Below are 16660 nucleotides of genomic sequence, written 5' to 3' on the forward strand. Positions count from 1 at the left end.
CGGAAAACATTTATGTTCTGTAACTGATCACAGATTTTAGTCTAACTGATTATAGAAAGCTGAAAGCTAAAGACACTATTTTTTTTTTTAAAGTCAACTTTTCAAGGTAAGAAAAAGGCAACTGGAATGGAGTTAGATATAACTAGATAGTTAAAAGTTACTAGATCTGAAAGATTCCAGTATACTAACGGTTAGTCTAGCCTTTTAGCAAAAATAACTTCTATTTCATCAAAAATGTTCAATTATTAAGTGTACATTGAAAGCTATGCTCAAAAGTTGTAGTGGAAGTAAAAATCTAAGGTATGTATTTGGAAGAAGCAGCGGGGGCGAGGTAGAAACTTACAATTCTAGCCTGTAGGACTATGACAATTACTTCAGAAAACTGTAACTTTAAGCACATTCACAACAAGTGTTATTTCACTTTTTACAGAAGCAATACTGTCAAGACTATAATGCACCCCAGGTAGAATGAAAGGGATTTAAGTAACAGCAGCCTATGAGGAGAAATTATCCATTTCCAAGAGAAACAGGTAAATCAATCTTAATTCCTGTCCAGCTGCTTTGGATGCCTTAATTTGAAAAAGTAATCAAAACTTTTTTTTGCTACTGAAATTCCCTAGGTCAATGACGTGTCACTCCTAAGAAGAAATATTACACCTGACTCATTCATACTAAAGCCTACATAAACTATAGAATAAACAAACTTTAAGCTAAGCCAAATATAATGTATTAATACTTACTTTGAATTACTTCAACAAATTATACTGATCTGAAACAAGTACAATAAAAAACCACTCCCTGGAATGGTATTTATAAGCCTTGCAGATACTATATTGCATCAGAGTATATAAATGACCACAGCACAACTGCACACGTACATATTTATAAGTACTTAATTGTAACGCTTAACCGCACAAACAACCTACTCACCCTTTCCAACAACATTATCCTCTGTTTTTCTTCAGACATATGGACATTTTCACTAAAAGAGCAAGAAGAAAATGGACAGGTTAAAAATGAAATTTCTTTTCAACAAAAATTATTTTTCCCACCCCTCCATTGTCACTCAGTGAAGAGTGCCATATATTTGCTAGCATAGAGGGAACAGCACAGAAAAATACCTTAAGAATCAGCATTGACATTTCTGGCAGGTTTGGGGGGATTTTTTTTTTCTTTTCTTTTTTTCTTTAAACCCAAGAAGCTGCTTTGTTGCAACAAGCTAGTGAATTTTCAGTCACTGATTAGTTTATAGTTACATGGGGCCATTTCTGCATATTTTGCATTATTTTCAAAACCTCAGGATGAAAGATACAGCTCCAAATGCTTTGGCAGTTAACCCTCAATATCGCAGTTCAGCTCTACAATGTTGTATTTTCCTAAACTTTGTAGTTTAAAGGCTCTGTGCCCTGGGACTCTGGTAGAATGTGAACTTGCTAACCGTCTCTGTTCATCTGAGAGATAAACTGAGCACTGGGGCATGATAAAATAATGCTAACACCCTAATAAGGAATTTCCTAAGGACACAGAGTAATACCTGATACAATTAAAATACAGTTTTGAAGACAGGTTAATAGGGAAGAAACAATGTATTTTGTAGTCCAAACTGATTTGGTTGGAGAAAGAAAACAGACAAGTTTTTGGACATGTAGTCCATTCATCCAGTCTGACAAAACACGCTATAAATCCAAGGAAAATGCCAAGTAGAACTAATAGATTACAACTGAGCCATGCTACTCATTCCTTCATTTCAGTTAAAAGGCTGCTTAGCCTTCATGTAACAGGAAGAAGTCAACAGAAACCTGTAATAATTTCTGCCTACTTACTACCTGACTTTTAGTACATTGAGCCAAAATTTTTTGTTCCCAGGCGTATCTTCAAGGGTTTTTTTGTAAACCTGCCTTGAGAGTTCAGAACTAGAATTATTACTATAAGAAATAGTTCTCCTTCTAAAGACAGAGTATTTAACTGTTTTATTGATTGTCAGTGCAAGTTTAGTTTGGTAAGCAACAACTGTTTTCATCCTTGCTTCCACAAAGTTTAGTGCACTGGGCATATTATTCTCGGTTAGGCAGCATACGTTGTGATAGGCACTAATTAAAGTGAATGCAAGTATATCTAACAACTCTGCTTTTGCTTCTCTGGCAAAACCTCATTCCACTTGTGTGTTTCCCACTCAGGTTCATCACTTCTGTGAGAGGTAAGCAGAAGTCTGGGATTGTTCAAAAAGCTAGTAGCACAAAAGTGAGAAAATGCATAGGTTGCAATTGCTTAAAGATCTTCCACAAAGATTCTAGGTGAAGGGGTAGCAAACAGGAGCTTACAGTCAGTTATTCTGCTTTCCTTTCAACTACAGTAAAAATTTGCAAGCTCCATCAAGTGGGTGATTCAAAGATGCATCCAATTTCTTCAGGTAAGTGTTCTTAATGAGCAAAAATAAACCTTTAATCATATTAGGGGTATAATGAAATTCATCTGGGATTCTAAGCTTTCTCCCATGCAAATGAATACAACATTATACTGTACAGTTCTGAAACAAAATCAGACAGATACTTCGAGAAGCCTCAGAAATAAGAGAGAAATAAGAGCATAAGAACTTTTGTTTTATTTTAAATAAGATGATGAGATCCGTCTTCCCAAAACATCTCACTGCACTGAGGTAACTAGAAATAAGCAGGTTTGCTGTTTATTCAGGGTAACATGACACAGGCTGTGATACTTATCAACTTCACAAATGAGAAAGTCTATGGGAGGACCAGGAGAAGAGAGGAAATCTGACAATGCAATCATAATTGAGGTATTAAAAGTCTATTAAAAAACTACTGCAGCTGTAAAAGCATAACAGAAAAAATTCCACGTGACTGCTAATATTTAGAAGTGCCTTCCAGTTCAAATCCAAATTTCCTTAGACTTTGTAGGAAAGGATCTGAAAATGAGTATTCCTAGTATAAGAGAATTAAAGAAATGCAATCTTCTACCACAAGGAAGTAGAAAGTGTTATAGCATGAAGAACAGTTCTCATGAATTAGTAAAAAGTACTAAATGTTGACTATTTCAGTTTTCTTAGGCTGCTATAGCAGAAATATACTGTAGATATTTTTTTTTCCAGTTTTCCCCAGTTTCTAGATGGAGTTAAAAACACAATTGGAATGCCTTGGACAAAACTTCTTCACCCTTTTTTCTTGAGTTCTCTCCCAGTAGTCTATTCCAAATGGATTCTCATGCTGCACTAAGTACAATAATAGCCGAGTATCTTCTAGCAATGAGTCCTATTTTAATGCACATACATCATGTGCTGTTCATTTTGCCTTATTCTAGTCAGAAAGTACATATAATAGAACATGCTATTTTAAGTAACAGAATTTTTAAGCCTAAAATTCTACATTTGTCAAGAGAAATTTAAGAAAATTAAGAAAATTGAAAAAAATTAGTATTTTTGCATGCATCATCATAACCCCTTCTCTTGGAGCATAAGACAGTCTTCACTATTCAAAAGCCTTTATAAAAATACTTTAGGTACATTTAAATTAAGAATCAAGGCTCTGAACTTGATGCACATTTTCATGGAAGTCAGTATTGAAAAAAACCACAAAATACACCTGCATTAGGCTCGATTTCTGACAACCAACAAGATAACTTTGTACCAGTCAGAATTATTTAAATTCTGAAGACTTTATAGTCATGCACTAAGACCAGATCACAAGTCTACTAGCTTTACATTTAGGCTCTTAATTTACTAGGCAAGGCATTATAAGCCAATAACAAAGTGCACTGCTATTGTAGGGCACCCAAAATAAAAGAATATAGTGAAGTCAATGACCACAGAAAACCTCCATAAATTCCTTCTCATCTCTATAATCACCTCAGTATTTCAAGCACAGCTTCAGACACCTACCTGCAAACTAACTGCTGCCTGATTACACCTCCATACAAGAAGGCAGTTAAATATATGTACCAACATAATGTTATTTGAATCTGTTGTAAATCCAGATAATCAACCAGATCCAAACACAAACGAACCAATCTTAAGTGGAAAGTTTAGTTTTAAGTACATAAGTTGCTTGCCCTAGCTGTTTTCCTCAAGTAAGGGTTTAAATAATTGCGAAGTTTTTTTCCAGTCTCATCACTGCCTTCTAGTAAGTCAGCAGTACCACCACAGCTGACATTACTGATGATTCAGAAGTTATGCAAACAAAGAGATGCTGAATACCTGTCCTTCTCTCCAATAATACAAAACATCAATCCATCAAGGCTACTTAATCAGCCTGAGTCTTATTACTTGTTTGGAATCCTGACGATTCAGCCTCATTTCTACGAAGCATATCCATCACCCCTTCCTCTTTATCAAGGAATATCATTATGCTGTCTTACAGCAGACATGTACATGAACAATCATAAAGGTTTTTTTTGTTGTTTGTTTTTAAGTGAGAGCCAGCCACTGTTCAAAAGATATGCCAATAACATGCAGCCACCCAGCTCATTCACCATTACAGTCGTTCTCCTGTTTGACTTACACTTCATATACTTAGGTCTATTTTTTCACCTCATAATTGTGGGGGCAAGTTTCACCTTTAAGATACTTCTAAGTGATCAAACCCACACACTTCTGATGATTGTGACACCACAACTGTATGCGTACATTTAAAAGAACATTTTTAGTGTTAAGTGCAAATGAGCATGTTTAACAACATCCCACAGCAGACATTTAAAAAACGAAAGCATGCTTTGCATATTTCTACTACAAAGCCCCATACTTACTGCACAGCCATCATACTGGTTTCCATTGTGGAGTCCATTCTTCCTTCAGCTGCAATGTCAGAAACCAATCTGTCTGTGTCAGTGGGAATATCAGCTGCGCAGGCTCCACAAGTTTCTGAAGCTGCTGCTGAGTAGGTAGGTGGAGAAAAATTACTACTTCTCAGTTTATTAACTTCTTCTTCAAGCTTTTTCTTCTCTTCAAGTAAGCGAGCTCGATCTTCAGAAAGCGTTTCAATCAAATCTATGACACAAGCGAATAAAAATTCTTTTAATAACAGCAGCACTAAGGATCAAAACCAATCTGTAAAGTAGATTTATCCTATTAGAAAAGATGAATTCTTCTTCAGAACTTTGCTTACCCTTATCTTTTTCTTGCTGTTGTGTAAGCATTTTTAATTTGTCACTAAGATCATTAATTATGTTTTCTTTTTTCATTTTCTCTCTTGCCAGAACAGTGTTAAAGTTGGTCTGAAAACAGAAAGAAGTATTACTGAAATAAGAAACGTACTGTATAAACGTAATGCAAACTACATCACTAGAACAAAAAAGTACAAAAGATACCACGCATTTCAGTTTCCTACGTTATAGTTAAACAAGGAATTAAACTTGTTTACGTATTACTTTGGTGAAGAGATAACATGTTTGTACATTTTGTTTTGAGGTTTCTCTGTAACAATTTTTTTTAATCCCTCTGGTTCTCCCCAAGCCCAATACACACATGTAGTATAAAGAAATTATCATTAAAAAAATAGTAATTTGTAAGTTGCTGGGTTTTTTAAACATAATGCTTTATATTCCAGTTTATATATGACAGTTGAACGTTTTATATTAAAAACAGTTACTTTAAGGATTAAAATGGTTATTAAGACAAAGATGCACTGCTGTTCTGGTTTCAGGTAGAATAAAGTTAAATTTCTTCTTAGTAGCTGGTAGTGTTTTGGATTTAGGATGAGAATAATGTTGATAACACACTGATATTTTAGTTGTTGCCAAGCAGTGTTTATAATAAGTCAAGGACTTTTCAGCTTTTCATATTGGGAAGGGACACAGGAAGGACAGCTGACCCAAACCAGCCAAAGGGGTATTCCATACCATATTACATCATGCCCAGTATGTGAAATGGGAGGAGCTGGCCTGGAGGCACTGTGGCTTGGGGATTGGCTAGGTATTGGCCAGTGGGTGGTGAGCAATTCTATTGTGCATCACTTGTTTTCTGTATTTTATTATTATTATTTTCCCTTCCTTTTCTATTCTATTAAACTGTCTTTATCCCAATCCACAACTTTTACTCCCCCCTGCCCCCAATTCTCTCCCCCATCCCAGTGGGGTGGGAGGGAAGTGAGCAAGCAGCTGCGTGGTGCTTAGTTGGTGGCTGGGGTTAAACCATGACAACTGCATCAAGAAATCCTTTCTTACTGTTTAAATGCAACGAAGCTATAGATAATAGCTGTTACTAACAGAGATTTACTTTAAGAACTGAAGACTTATCTACAAAATCTGAGAGATTCAAGATGTTTTGAAAGGAAAAAAATGTGTGGATACAGATATAATTATTAATCCAGTGCAATATGATTTTGTATCAAGGTGTGCAGTACATAGTGTTTCTAAGTTTATCAAGTAAAATATAACATTTGCTTTGAACCACCAAAAAATATAACATTTGCTTTTCAAATGGTACCTGCCCAGGCTAATAAAGTTTAAAAGCCATTAAGTAGCATTCCAAGTTAAGTAGTATTTCAAATAATTAATTTTGTGTTGTCCACAAATTTTGTGTTGTTAACTTAAACTATACTTAACCAGTATCTTTCCGGAGTTCAAGAGATTAATGAATAAAAGTTTACAGCACTAGCTTAACTTAAGCAAAACAAATCACAAAATAACAAAAATTGAAACTGGATTGCCCTGTTCACAGATATTTAAGAAGGCATTTTTTTTGATTGGTTGGGGTGTTGTTTTTTTTTCATTTGTTTGTTTAGTTGTTTTTTGGTTTTTGTTTTTTTTTAATGCTTAACTGTTGGAGTCCATTAACACATCATATGCTGGCTCCAGAAAACAGCACAAATTTAGAATGTGCATGTGTTACACAGCAAGAAAACCACCAACTCCGTAACTTCGAAACTGCAAAAGAACACATAATTTTCATTGGAGCAAAAGTAATAAAAAAGAATCAGCTTTACCTGCTGTTCTGCAGTGAGCGATGTTCTGATGTTCTGCATTTCTTCATTCTTTCTTTTCTCTTGTTCTTCAAGTTGCTCTAAGAACTTCATTTTTTCTTCATGAAGCTTCTCTTGAAGTTCAGCAACCAAGCTTGACTCAGCAGATGATTCAGTGGGAGGACTTAAAAGAAAATGTTTAGGCTTTAAACTTGCAGCATATAGAGTCCCAGAATACATGAAATAAGCAAACACACAAGAAGTCAGAACTTCTTTGAGACATTTTTTCTGAAATATGAAATAAATACTGTATTCTAATTAAGTCATTACTAATCTTTAATTCCACTTTTTAATGCTGAACTCTTATCAAATTCTTACTCCCGGGCATTCTGTTTTTTAGTGTACTACACTGGCTTTAATTTTGAAGTTTTTTTGAGGGGGGAAGTTTTTGTTTTCACTTTTCTAACAAAACAGAAGTTGTGGAAAGCAGTAAAAAGAGGAACAATGACAGTCAACTCCCTGAGCATTCTTAGTATGTCAAAATGCAAAGCCTCCAGAGCTGTCAAGTAATTAAAGCAATTCAGCAATAAACCTGATGCTAAGGAATTCAGATGTGAAACTTAAAACTCTGGGTTGCAGAATCTGGCGGACAGCAGTAAAGATCATAAAGAAAGGAAAGCATCAACAGTCATTGAGGCAGGAAGGATAACAACCTTAAACAGCTCTTGAAACAGGCAGTGTTACACAGGCCAAATATTCTCCATCACTGAACCAAAAGCATTAACTACACTCTTCTGTGTTTTGGCTTGAATTATCAAGAACCACCACTGAAAAACATCGGGATAGAGAAATCCCTTTGCTGGGCAACATTTGTGAAAAACTATTATTTTAAATTTCTATTATTTATCTACAACAGAACAATCTTTAATATAAAGAAAATCCCCCCAGACCTAACTCTCCATCTACATACATATGTCAGTGGTTTTCTCTAGTCAGAGCAGCCTGGAGGTATGGTCTCCTGATGTTAGGTAGGCTGTGCTGAAAGCAAAACATCATGTGCTAATATACTAACATTCACAAGCGCAACTCCTAACACTAAAAATGCTCCAAAAATTCTTCTTGCTTCATAATGAAAAGCTGCTCTGTTAAGACTAGGGACTACAGAACCTCAGAGACACCAGAAAGATTCAGCATGGAGAATATGAAAGAAGACTGAATTGCAGAGGAGGCAGGGAACCTAAATACTGATTGCTGCATACTAGATGGGTGTTTGGGCACCCATGAAGCGACCACTTCCAGCCATTTCTAGAGTCTTTGCTTAACCACACGATCCAGCACATACTCACCTACCTCTCTTTCTGCCATCAGTTCTCCCTATCAAGCTAAGAAACCACAGTAGAAGGTTGTCTGAGAAGTGTAAAGAGGTATGCCTGCACCTTACTTCAACAAGCAAGAAAATTCACTCATATTATTCCAGTTTATCTAAATGCCAAGTTAATAGATCAGCCGAAACCCAAAGCTCTTAGCTGCACTAAACCAAAGCAGGTTATCATCTGCCTCTCAGATAGGCTGCCTGGACTACTGACTGCATATGACAGCCAATAAAGAATACTGTTATTCTGCAAAGGATGCTAGCATATTAACAGTTGTTAAACCCAATACCTGATGCAGTGATGAGGTTTACACATTTAATCTACAAAGGTCTCGACAACTATGGCAATAGTGACAAAGCCTAACTTTTTTTAGTGTTTTCAAGACACCAAAAGCACATTTCTTCAGAGATTGGGGTTCCTTTGCAAGTAAACATTGTACTACTCTGCTCCAAGATGACAAATGATGCATTTAGCAACACTATCACTGTTCTATCACATGCACATATACTGAAGATACAAACCGTTATACAGTAGCTAAGCACTCAAAAAGCCTGTAAGAAGTGGTAAATAAAGCTCTGAAAGCCTACTGAAGTCCTCAGAGTGGCAAAACAACCTTTGACTTTCCAGAAATCAGAAGTAAAATAAGCAGAGAACAAAGCAAGTCATGAGACACTCAGGCAAATCTTTTTTGTGCCACTGAGAAAGCATTTTCCTGATGGATTTAATTTCAATTTATTTCTAAATTAAGCCTAGCTATGAGAGAGAGCACGTGCTCTACAGCGAAGCTTCACTACTGATGGTAGTCTGATAGAAGTGGGCTGGACAATACCACGGCTGGAAGACATCAAAGCTGTAATTCAGTTTTCAAAGCAGTGAGGATTCCTATTCTATTTTTAATATTCTTTAAAATGTTATCAATCTTTTTACTAACCAGCAAACTGCTTAACAACGGAAGTCATTACAGAAATTGTATTTTTCAGTTAATCTTGGCTAGTACATGCTACATACATAGAAAGATTAAATAGGAGAGTTACAACTGCCTTGCAGTTTTATTATCTTTCCAAATCATGCTGGCTTCAATTTCAGGCACATTATAAACCAAAACACATTCATTTTCATATGTTGGTAATGCATGGGTCACAAACATTTCTTTGTCACTTCTAATTTTTTTTTTTATTTTTAGTTTTCATGTAAGTTCAAAAACTAAACTCCTGATACCAGTGCAACACTTGGGTCAAATTTAACAACTCATCTCCCTGCCCATGCCTTCTGGATAGCTAATATAACATTGCTCTTGCAGAAAAGGACATTTATCTGACAAGCATATAGGCACATGCCAAATAAAGTGTTTCTCCCATTACAAGTTAACTGCTAAACAATGACTGAGTGAGGATAACAAGTTGACTCAAATTATTGACATAGCTTGGGGTTTTAGGAACTCATAAACCAAACAGCTAGACAGTGACTTTGAAATATTAAGACAGATTCACTTAACATATGCGCCCTCTGGAGTCAAAACACATCATGTCTTTATTCCTAGAGAAAAAAAACCTAACAGCAGATTAAAGGCATAAAGAGGAGCCTTAGGAAGCAATATATATTTTCATGTCACACTGAAAATTAAATTGCTTGACAGAACTCATAACAAACTACTAACACTTCTTTAGACTGAAACAGATAATATTTCTTTGAAATACATTACTATATCTGTTTTATCCAGTTCGTATAAGAATACACACATATGTGCTCAAAAGTTGTTCAAATGTAAGTGTAGATGGTGGCTTTTTTTAAAGTCTGATGACACAGCTACATCCTTTTCCTGTTGAGTCAAGTTTTTAAAACTTCTACAGTGCATTAATACATATAAAAGGAAAAGAACATAAGAATTTATCTTTTTCCTCCTCATTTCACCATATTTCATTAAGAGAATATTTTGTTCAATTAAGGGCAGTTCTTAATTTCATTATATCCCAATCTTAACTCAAAAAACGTATTATTATCTTGATGTATTTTTTCGTACACTGACATACAAGACACAGACACTGATACAACATCATTTAACGATGGATATGTTCGTATCAAAATCCTGAGGTAGTGGGACCGAAGTGGGTAATTCAAGTGAAGCAGGTATTCGGATTTCCCTTGCACTAAGTGAATTGTGCACAGATGTTGGACACTCTGGATAACTTCCCTTCTCCTTCCTTTTTTTTTTTTAGTTTTTTTTTTTTTTTTAACATTACATTGATATTGAAAGTTGAATACAGACTTAAGTTAGCATTTATGTTCTGCAGTACTCGTCTGGCTTTTATGCCCATTCTGTCCATTTTATTGGTCTTTTCCCATTTCACATACTTGGTATATCATAATACCTCGAAAAAAATGCTCCATTTAGGTATTGTACAAACAAGATCTAGCTACTGTGTTCCTTCACACTACAAGAACATAAATGACAAATTCTAGCATTTCAAAATAGAATATTGTTTCTAAGCAGTAGTCACATAGAAAAATTCTACTATTTCTATTCCATAACACCATCATCTACTCTGTTGACAGGCATACTCCTTGAGAAGCTGGCGGCTCACGGCTTGGACAAGTGTACTCTCCACGGGGTAAAAAACTGGCTGGCTGGATGAGCCCAGAGGGTTGTGGTGAATGGAGTTAAATCCAGTTGGCAGCCGGTCACAAGTGGTGTTCCCCAGGGCTCAGTACTGGGGCCAGTTCCGTTTAATATTTTTATCAATGATCTGGACAAGTGGATCGAGTCCACCCTCAGTAAGTTTGTAGATGGCAAGTTGGGCAGGAGTGTTGACCTGCTCAAGGGTAGGAAGGCTCTTCAGAGGGATCTGGACAGGCTGGATCGATGGGCTGAGGCCAATTGTATGAGGTTCAACAAGGCCAAGTGCCAGGTCCTGCACTGGGGTCACAGCAACCCCAAGCAGCACTACAGGCTTGGGGAAGAGGGGCTGGAAAGCTGCCCGGTGGAAAAGGACCTGGGTGTGCTGGTTGGCAGCTGGCAAAATATGAGCTGGCAGTGTGCCCAGGTGGCCAAGAAGGCCAACAGCATCCTGGCATGCATCACAAAGAGCATGGCCAGCAGGAGGAGGGAGGTGATTGTCCCCCTGTACTTGGCACTGGTGAGGCCGCACCTCGAGTGCTGTGTTCAGTTTTGGGCCCCTCACTACAGGAAAGACATTGAGGTGCTGGAGCGTGTCCAGAGAAGGGCAACCAAGTTGGTGAGGGGCCTGGAGCACAAGTCTTATGAGGAGCGGCTGAGGGAGCTGGGGCTGTTTAGTCTGGAGAAGAGGAGGCTGAGGGGAGACCTTATCGCTCTCTACAACTCCCTGAAAGGAGGCTGTAGCCAGGTGGGTGTCAGTCTCTTCTCCCAAGTAACAAGTGACAGGACAAGAGGAAACGTCCTCAAGTTGTGCCAGCGGAGGCTTACATTGGATATCAGGAGAAGTTTCTTTACTGAAAGGGTTGTCAGGTATTGGAACAGGCTGCCCAGGGAAGCAGTGGAGTCACCATCCCTGTAGGTATTAAAAAATCACGTAGACAATGTACTCCAGAACATGGTTTAGCAGGCATGGTTGATGGTTGGACTCAGTGATCTTAAAGGTCTTTTCCAACCTAAATGATTCTAAAATTCTAAGATATGAGAAATCAGAAAGAGTAATTCTAGGCATTTCTGGCAAGGGAAAATATATTTTTCTTTTTAAAATGCAAAACCACTGCAGAAATTAATAATGAAAAACAATGATGTTCGGATGTTCTTCAAAATAACATTGCCCACGTGTGTTTCATTATAAAGCTTAAACTGAAGACCCTGAAATAAAGAACCATGGCAGCTAAAGTCAATGCAAGTCCAGGTAGGCATGGGACAGTTCTCAGTCGGTCATATATATATTCCCACACACTTTCATGCCACCATTAGCACCAACAAGCACGTATAGTTGCCAATAAAAGAAAGTTATCACCCTAAAAGCTAGCCACTGCATGCTCACACAGCGCTAATACCAGACTAAAGGATGGGAAAGGAGAGAGAGGCTGAGACTGTCAAAATTGGATTTTCAAGCAACATGCTATTGTGTAAACACTTCTGCAACGTAACATTACAAGACTGAAATATAAAACCTTCATGGCTGTCTGGAAATAATATCATGTAAGATATTTTACAATCTTTGAGATTAACTACAGATACAGGAATATCACTACCTATAAAATGGAAGTAACTTGAAACTTGAATATAGAAACCAACTCAGATAAACACTATTACAAATATACAGAAATTGTACTTAATGCATAGTGCATCATGAACAAATATATCATAGTAATTACTTTAAAATACTTGGAAAACACAGTAACTTAAGTCTTACAGTACCTCCGATTTACTTGCATCTCAAGTTGTTGTATTTTTTCCAAAAGCCCTTTTTCAGCAGCTTCCCTCTGTAATTCAAAATCTTTACAAGCAGTTTGTACTGCATCCTCTTTTTCAGAATTGAGCTTCTGAATGAGCAACTGCCTGTCTTGTTCTTGGTTAGATACTAACAGTTCTTTCTCTTCTTTAAGCTTATGGATAATAGCTTCATATTTTTCCTGCTGCTCAAAGAGAGACAGTTTTTCTGTTTTTTCCTTTTCTAGGGCATTCACTTCCAACTCTAACTTACTTTGTAGTTCCGTTATTTGGTCTGAAAGTCTTTTTTCTGCCTCAGAAGTTTTTTGATGAAGAAGTGTTACTTTATTTAGTTCAGTTCTAAGCAAATTTGATTCTTCTTCATATCTGTCTATCAGCTCAGAAATGCACTGATCTTTCTCAATTGTCATCAGAGTCCTTAGTTCTGATAAGCCCACTTGATATTCATCACTGTTAATTTGTATTTTACTGTTTAATTTATCTATCTCCTTTTTTAAGCTTTCAGTTTCTTTATCAATCTGAGATTTTAAGGTCTCTTGTTGCTGGTTTCTGCTTTCTTCCAAAAGCAGCTTCATTTCATCAGTTTCTGCCTCTTTCAGGGCAAGTTCAACTTCTAATTTGCACCTCAAATCAGAAAGATCTGAAACCTTGAGTTGTAACTCTTCTACTTGTTGTTGTTTCTCTTGCACAACTATTGCATGGGATTCCTGCATTTGTTCAAGTCTATGCTGGTTCTCTTTTTTTAATTTATCTAAACAGTCCTTGTGCTCAGCTAGCATCTTCTCAAATTCCTGTAAATGCCTGGCTTGCAGTTTGTTTTCCAGTTCTTTTAAATGGCTTTGCTCTAAACTCTCGAGTTCTGCCCTCAGGAGTTGTAGTTTTTCATTGTTTTCAACATGAAGTTTTTTCAAGTCTTCAAGTACTATCTCACGAGACTGCCTCAGTTCCTTAATTTCACAATTTTGTGTCTCCATTTGGCATTCCAATTCAAGTAATTTCTGGTCTTTTTCATTCTGAAGGCAAACTACAGCTTCTTTCTCATTTTTTACCATTGCAAATTCATCATTCTTATTCTGAAGAACTTCCTCAAGGCCTAATAAGTCACCTTTTAACTTTTTAATCTTCTTTTTACTTTCTTCACCATCCTCCAATAATTTATTAATTTTAGTTTCATATTCACTTTTCAAAGACTGTAATTCTTTTTGATGTTTATCTTTTAGTGTTTTTTCAAGTGAAAGTTTTACCTTCTCAATAGTATTTACTATTTCTAACGAAGTGCATTTTAAAGAATTAGAGAAGTCACACTGTTCTCTTTGTACAAGTGTTCTAAAGTGACAAAGATCTTCTTTTATACCTCTTAAATGTACCTTAGAATCTTGGGCAATAACCCTACACTTCTCCATGCAAGCATTGAGAGGTGCATTTTCTACTGAAACGTCCTTTACACAAGAATTTGTATCTTGCATACGTCTACTGTCTATTGCATTGATAACTGAAGAATAAAGAGATTCCACCATCATTTCTGGACTTTGTGGATCACTTATTACATTAGGAGATACGGGATTTTCTTCTATTACAAATTCATTTACTGCTGACATAAAGTCAGATTCTGGACTTTCTGCTAATGAATCCAAGTCTAATGATCCTTGCTTAAGAGCTTGCTCCAAGTTCGGATGAGCAATAGTTTCAAAATCAAATGTATGAGCATCAATGCTGTCCGGAGACAATTCTTCTAATGGAGCTGGGGGACACACAGAAGGACACAGGGGACCCTGAAGACTGAGTGATGGAGGAGTTCTTGAAGAGGTAGCAACTGCAGTTCCTGTTGTACTTTCCATCCTTGGTGTGGTAGCAGATTGTGGCGATGCTTGACTATTGGAGGCCTACAAGTTACAAAATAAGAAACAAACACTTAACGAAGTGATAAGCAAAACTGTTACTATTTTAAATTGAATAAAAATTACCGGGCAGAACAAGAACTTAAAAAGTCAGCCTTATTATCCGTAACACTCAAAAATACACACAGCTAAATTTTAAGTAAAACTTGCAGAAATTCAGAGAGATTTTCCAGCAAGTTTCAAAAAAGCACCATCTGTAAATATTAAATGTTCATCTATCCAAAAGTCCTACATAGAACGCATATAATCGTATTTGAAAGGGCTGAAACGCAAGTTTGGATGATACGAAAACCTGAAGTAGCCAGTTGGAAATAAGCTTTGTTTTCTAACAGCCTATTGATTTTGGTTTTCCTAATAATTTTGTCACTAAAATATCTTTATTTTATGTTGCTAATACTGCTATTAAAAATCAGTGTAGTCCAGTCACTATTAAGACACTAAACCTAAGGTTTACAAAAAGCCTTCTTACTACAACAAAACTGTTGCCTACTAACGTATCAAAAACATGCACGAGAATTGTTCTGCTTGTGAGAATGTAGTAGTACAGTATAATGAAGGGCACATTGTAATTAAAAGCAACATTCTGACTTCTCAGATGCAAGATATCACAGCCTGAGTGGACTTCCTGCCCTATCCTGACCACCCTGCTATTGCTCCCAATTTTTGTCATTTTGCCTCTAGACCTTGGATACCACCAAACCTGATTCTGTAGCACCAGATACTTCAATATTCAGCTGAAAAGCTAATGGTTAGAATAACCACCCATAATCATCCATGAGTAACAGCAGCAGGTAAGCCAATACAAAGATTAAGTAAAGCTTCTCCACCTTCACAAAACTGTTCCCAAGTAACTGATCAATTCCAGTGCTTCTGATTCTTAAACAGCTAAAAACTTACCTTCAAATCAATTTTCCAGTTAATTGTGATAACATGTTTAAATCTCATTATCATCAGTTTTTGTTCATTACTACATGAATTATAAAAACCAAGATCAAGTTCCAGTACATACTTTCCTGAAAAGTGTGAATTCATGCACTATACTGCCATGGAATATATACTTTAAGTGAATTCAGCTGAAGTTTGATTTATCATAGCTATAACAGTTGTAACTGCAGGCCACGTTACATGCACTCATTTGTATTCACCTGAAATTCAGTAAAGCACCATTTTGACATGCTTTAAAAAAAAAAAAAAATCAACCTCAGAAAGGCCTTAGAAACTGTGCAAACAGCTTGTGTTCTGTGATTTTCAAGCTTTTTGTATGTGACTAAAACTCAATTTAACTTACAGTAGGATGTATCTAGAAGATTACACTTCAGTTATAGATTTTCTTATCTTTGCTATTTAATAGATGTAACATAAATAGAAACTAAAATAAATATAAAATAAAATAAATTCACTGCTTTTAAACTTTGTTTGACAGAATAAGTGAAGTGTGTATTAAAGTCCTCTTCCTTTACTATCTTTAAATCTATTAGAACTAGGAACAAATGGTCAATCTGTAGTATCTTATACTATTAACTGTTAAATACAACAGGAAATATAGAAGCCCTAATGCCAACAATATCATCTGCAGATTCTTAGAACAAAAATATAAGCCTTAAGCTTCAGCAAGTGTAGAACACATCCCAGTGGAAGCCAAAAATCAATGTACAGCCTCAGTATTCACCAAGGATGCATTCCTGAACAATTTTGCAGTAAGATGGGTAGTGAAGCAATTTTTCCTAAGAAAATTACAGTGAAATACATCCAGTTAAAATACATAAGGAGACTATCTGTGACATGTAGGATGAAGAGGTATGAGCAGGATCATCAGGATCACAAACTGGAAGAGACAAGTTTTTTGAAAGGACTGTTGTTCTGAAAAATCTCAGATGCATTGTCTGTAACCCCATAGCCTAACCATTACCTTGCTTTTCCATCCCTCACCCTTGAAGGACTTGTTCGATCTTATTCATCGGAGGAATGTGACCATCTTGAAAAGAAACTATTCCTAAAGACTCATTGGAATAATTGCAGTAAAAGATTCCCATAAGATGTTAATTCTCAAAGTGCTGGAGATCTTTCAGA

At 36.3% G+C, this 16660-nt stretch overlaps 1 protein-coding gene across 6 annotated transcripts in view; it reads right to left on the reverse strand.

Annotated features, from left to right (window-relative positions):
• The window catches only part of RB1CC1 (RB1 inducible coiled-coil 1), an 81586-nt gene that overhangs the window by 9901 nt on the left and 55025 nt on the right, over positions 1-16660 (reverse strand). For all 6 annotated transcript variants that reach the window (XM_049818638.1, XM_049818628.1, XM_049818648.1 and 3 more), the window contains 5 exons: positions 12660-14575; positions 6933-7092; positions 5115-5223; positions 4756-4996; positions 931-982 (listed from right to left, as the gene is read on the reverse strand). In XM_049818638.1, coding sequence (XP_049674595.1) covers positions 931-982; positions 4756-4996; positions 5115-5223; positions 6933-7092; positions 12660-14575 — 2478 coding nt within the window. The remainder of the gene's footprint in view (positions 1-930; positions 983-4755; positions 4997-5114; positions 5224-6932; positions 7093-12659; positions 14576-16660) is intronic.

The sequence above is a fragment of the Accipiter gentilis genome, chromosome 2 (genome assembly GCF_929443795.1).
Source record: "Accipiter gentilis chromosome 2, bAccGen1.1, whole genome shotgun sequence".
NCBI classification, from domain to species: domain Eukaryota; kingdom Metazoa; phylum Chordata; class Aves; order Accipitriformes; family Accipitridae; genus Astur; species Astur gentilis.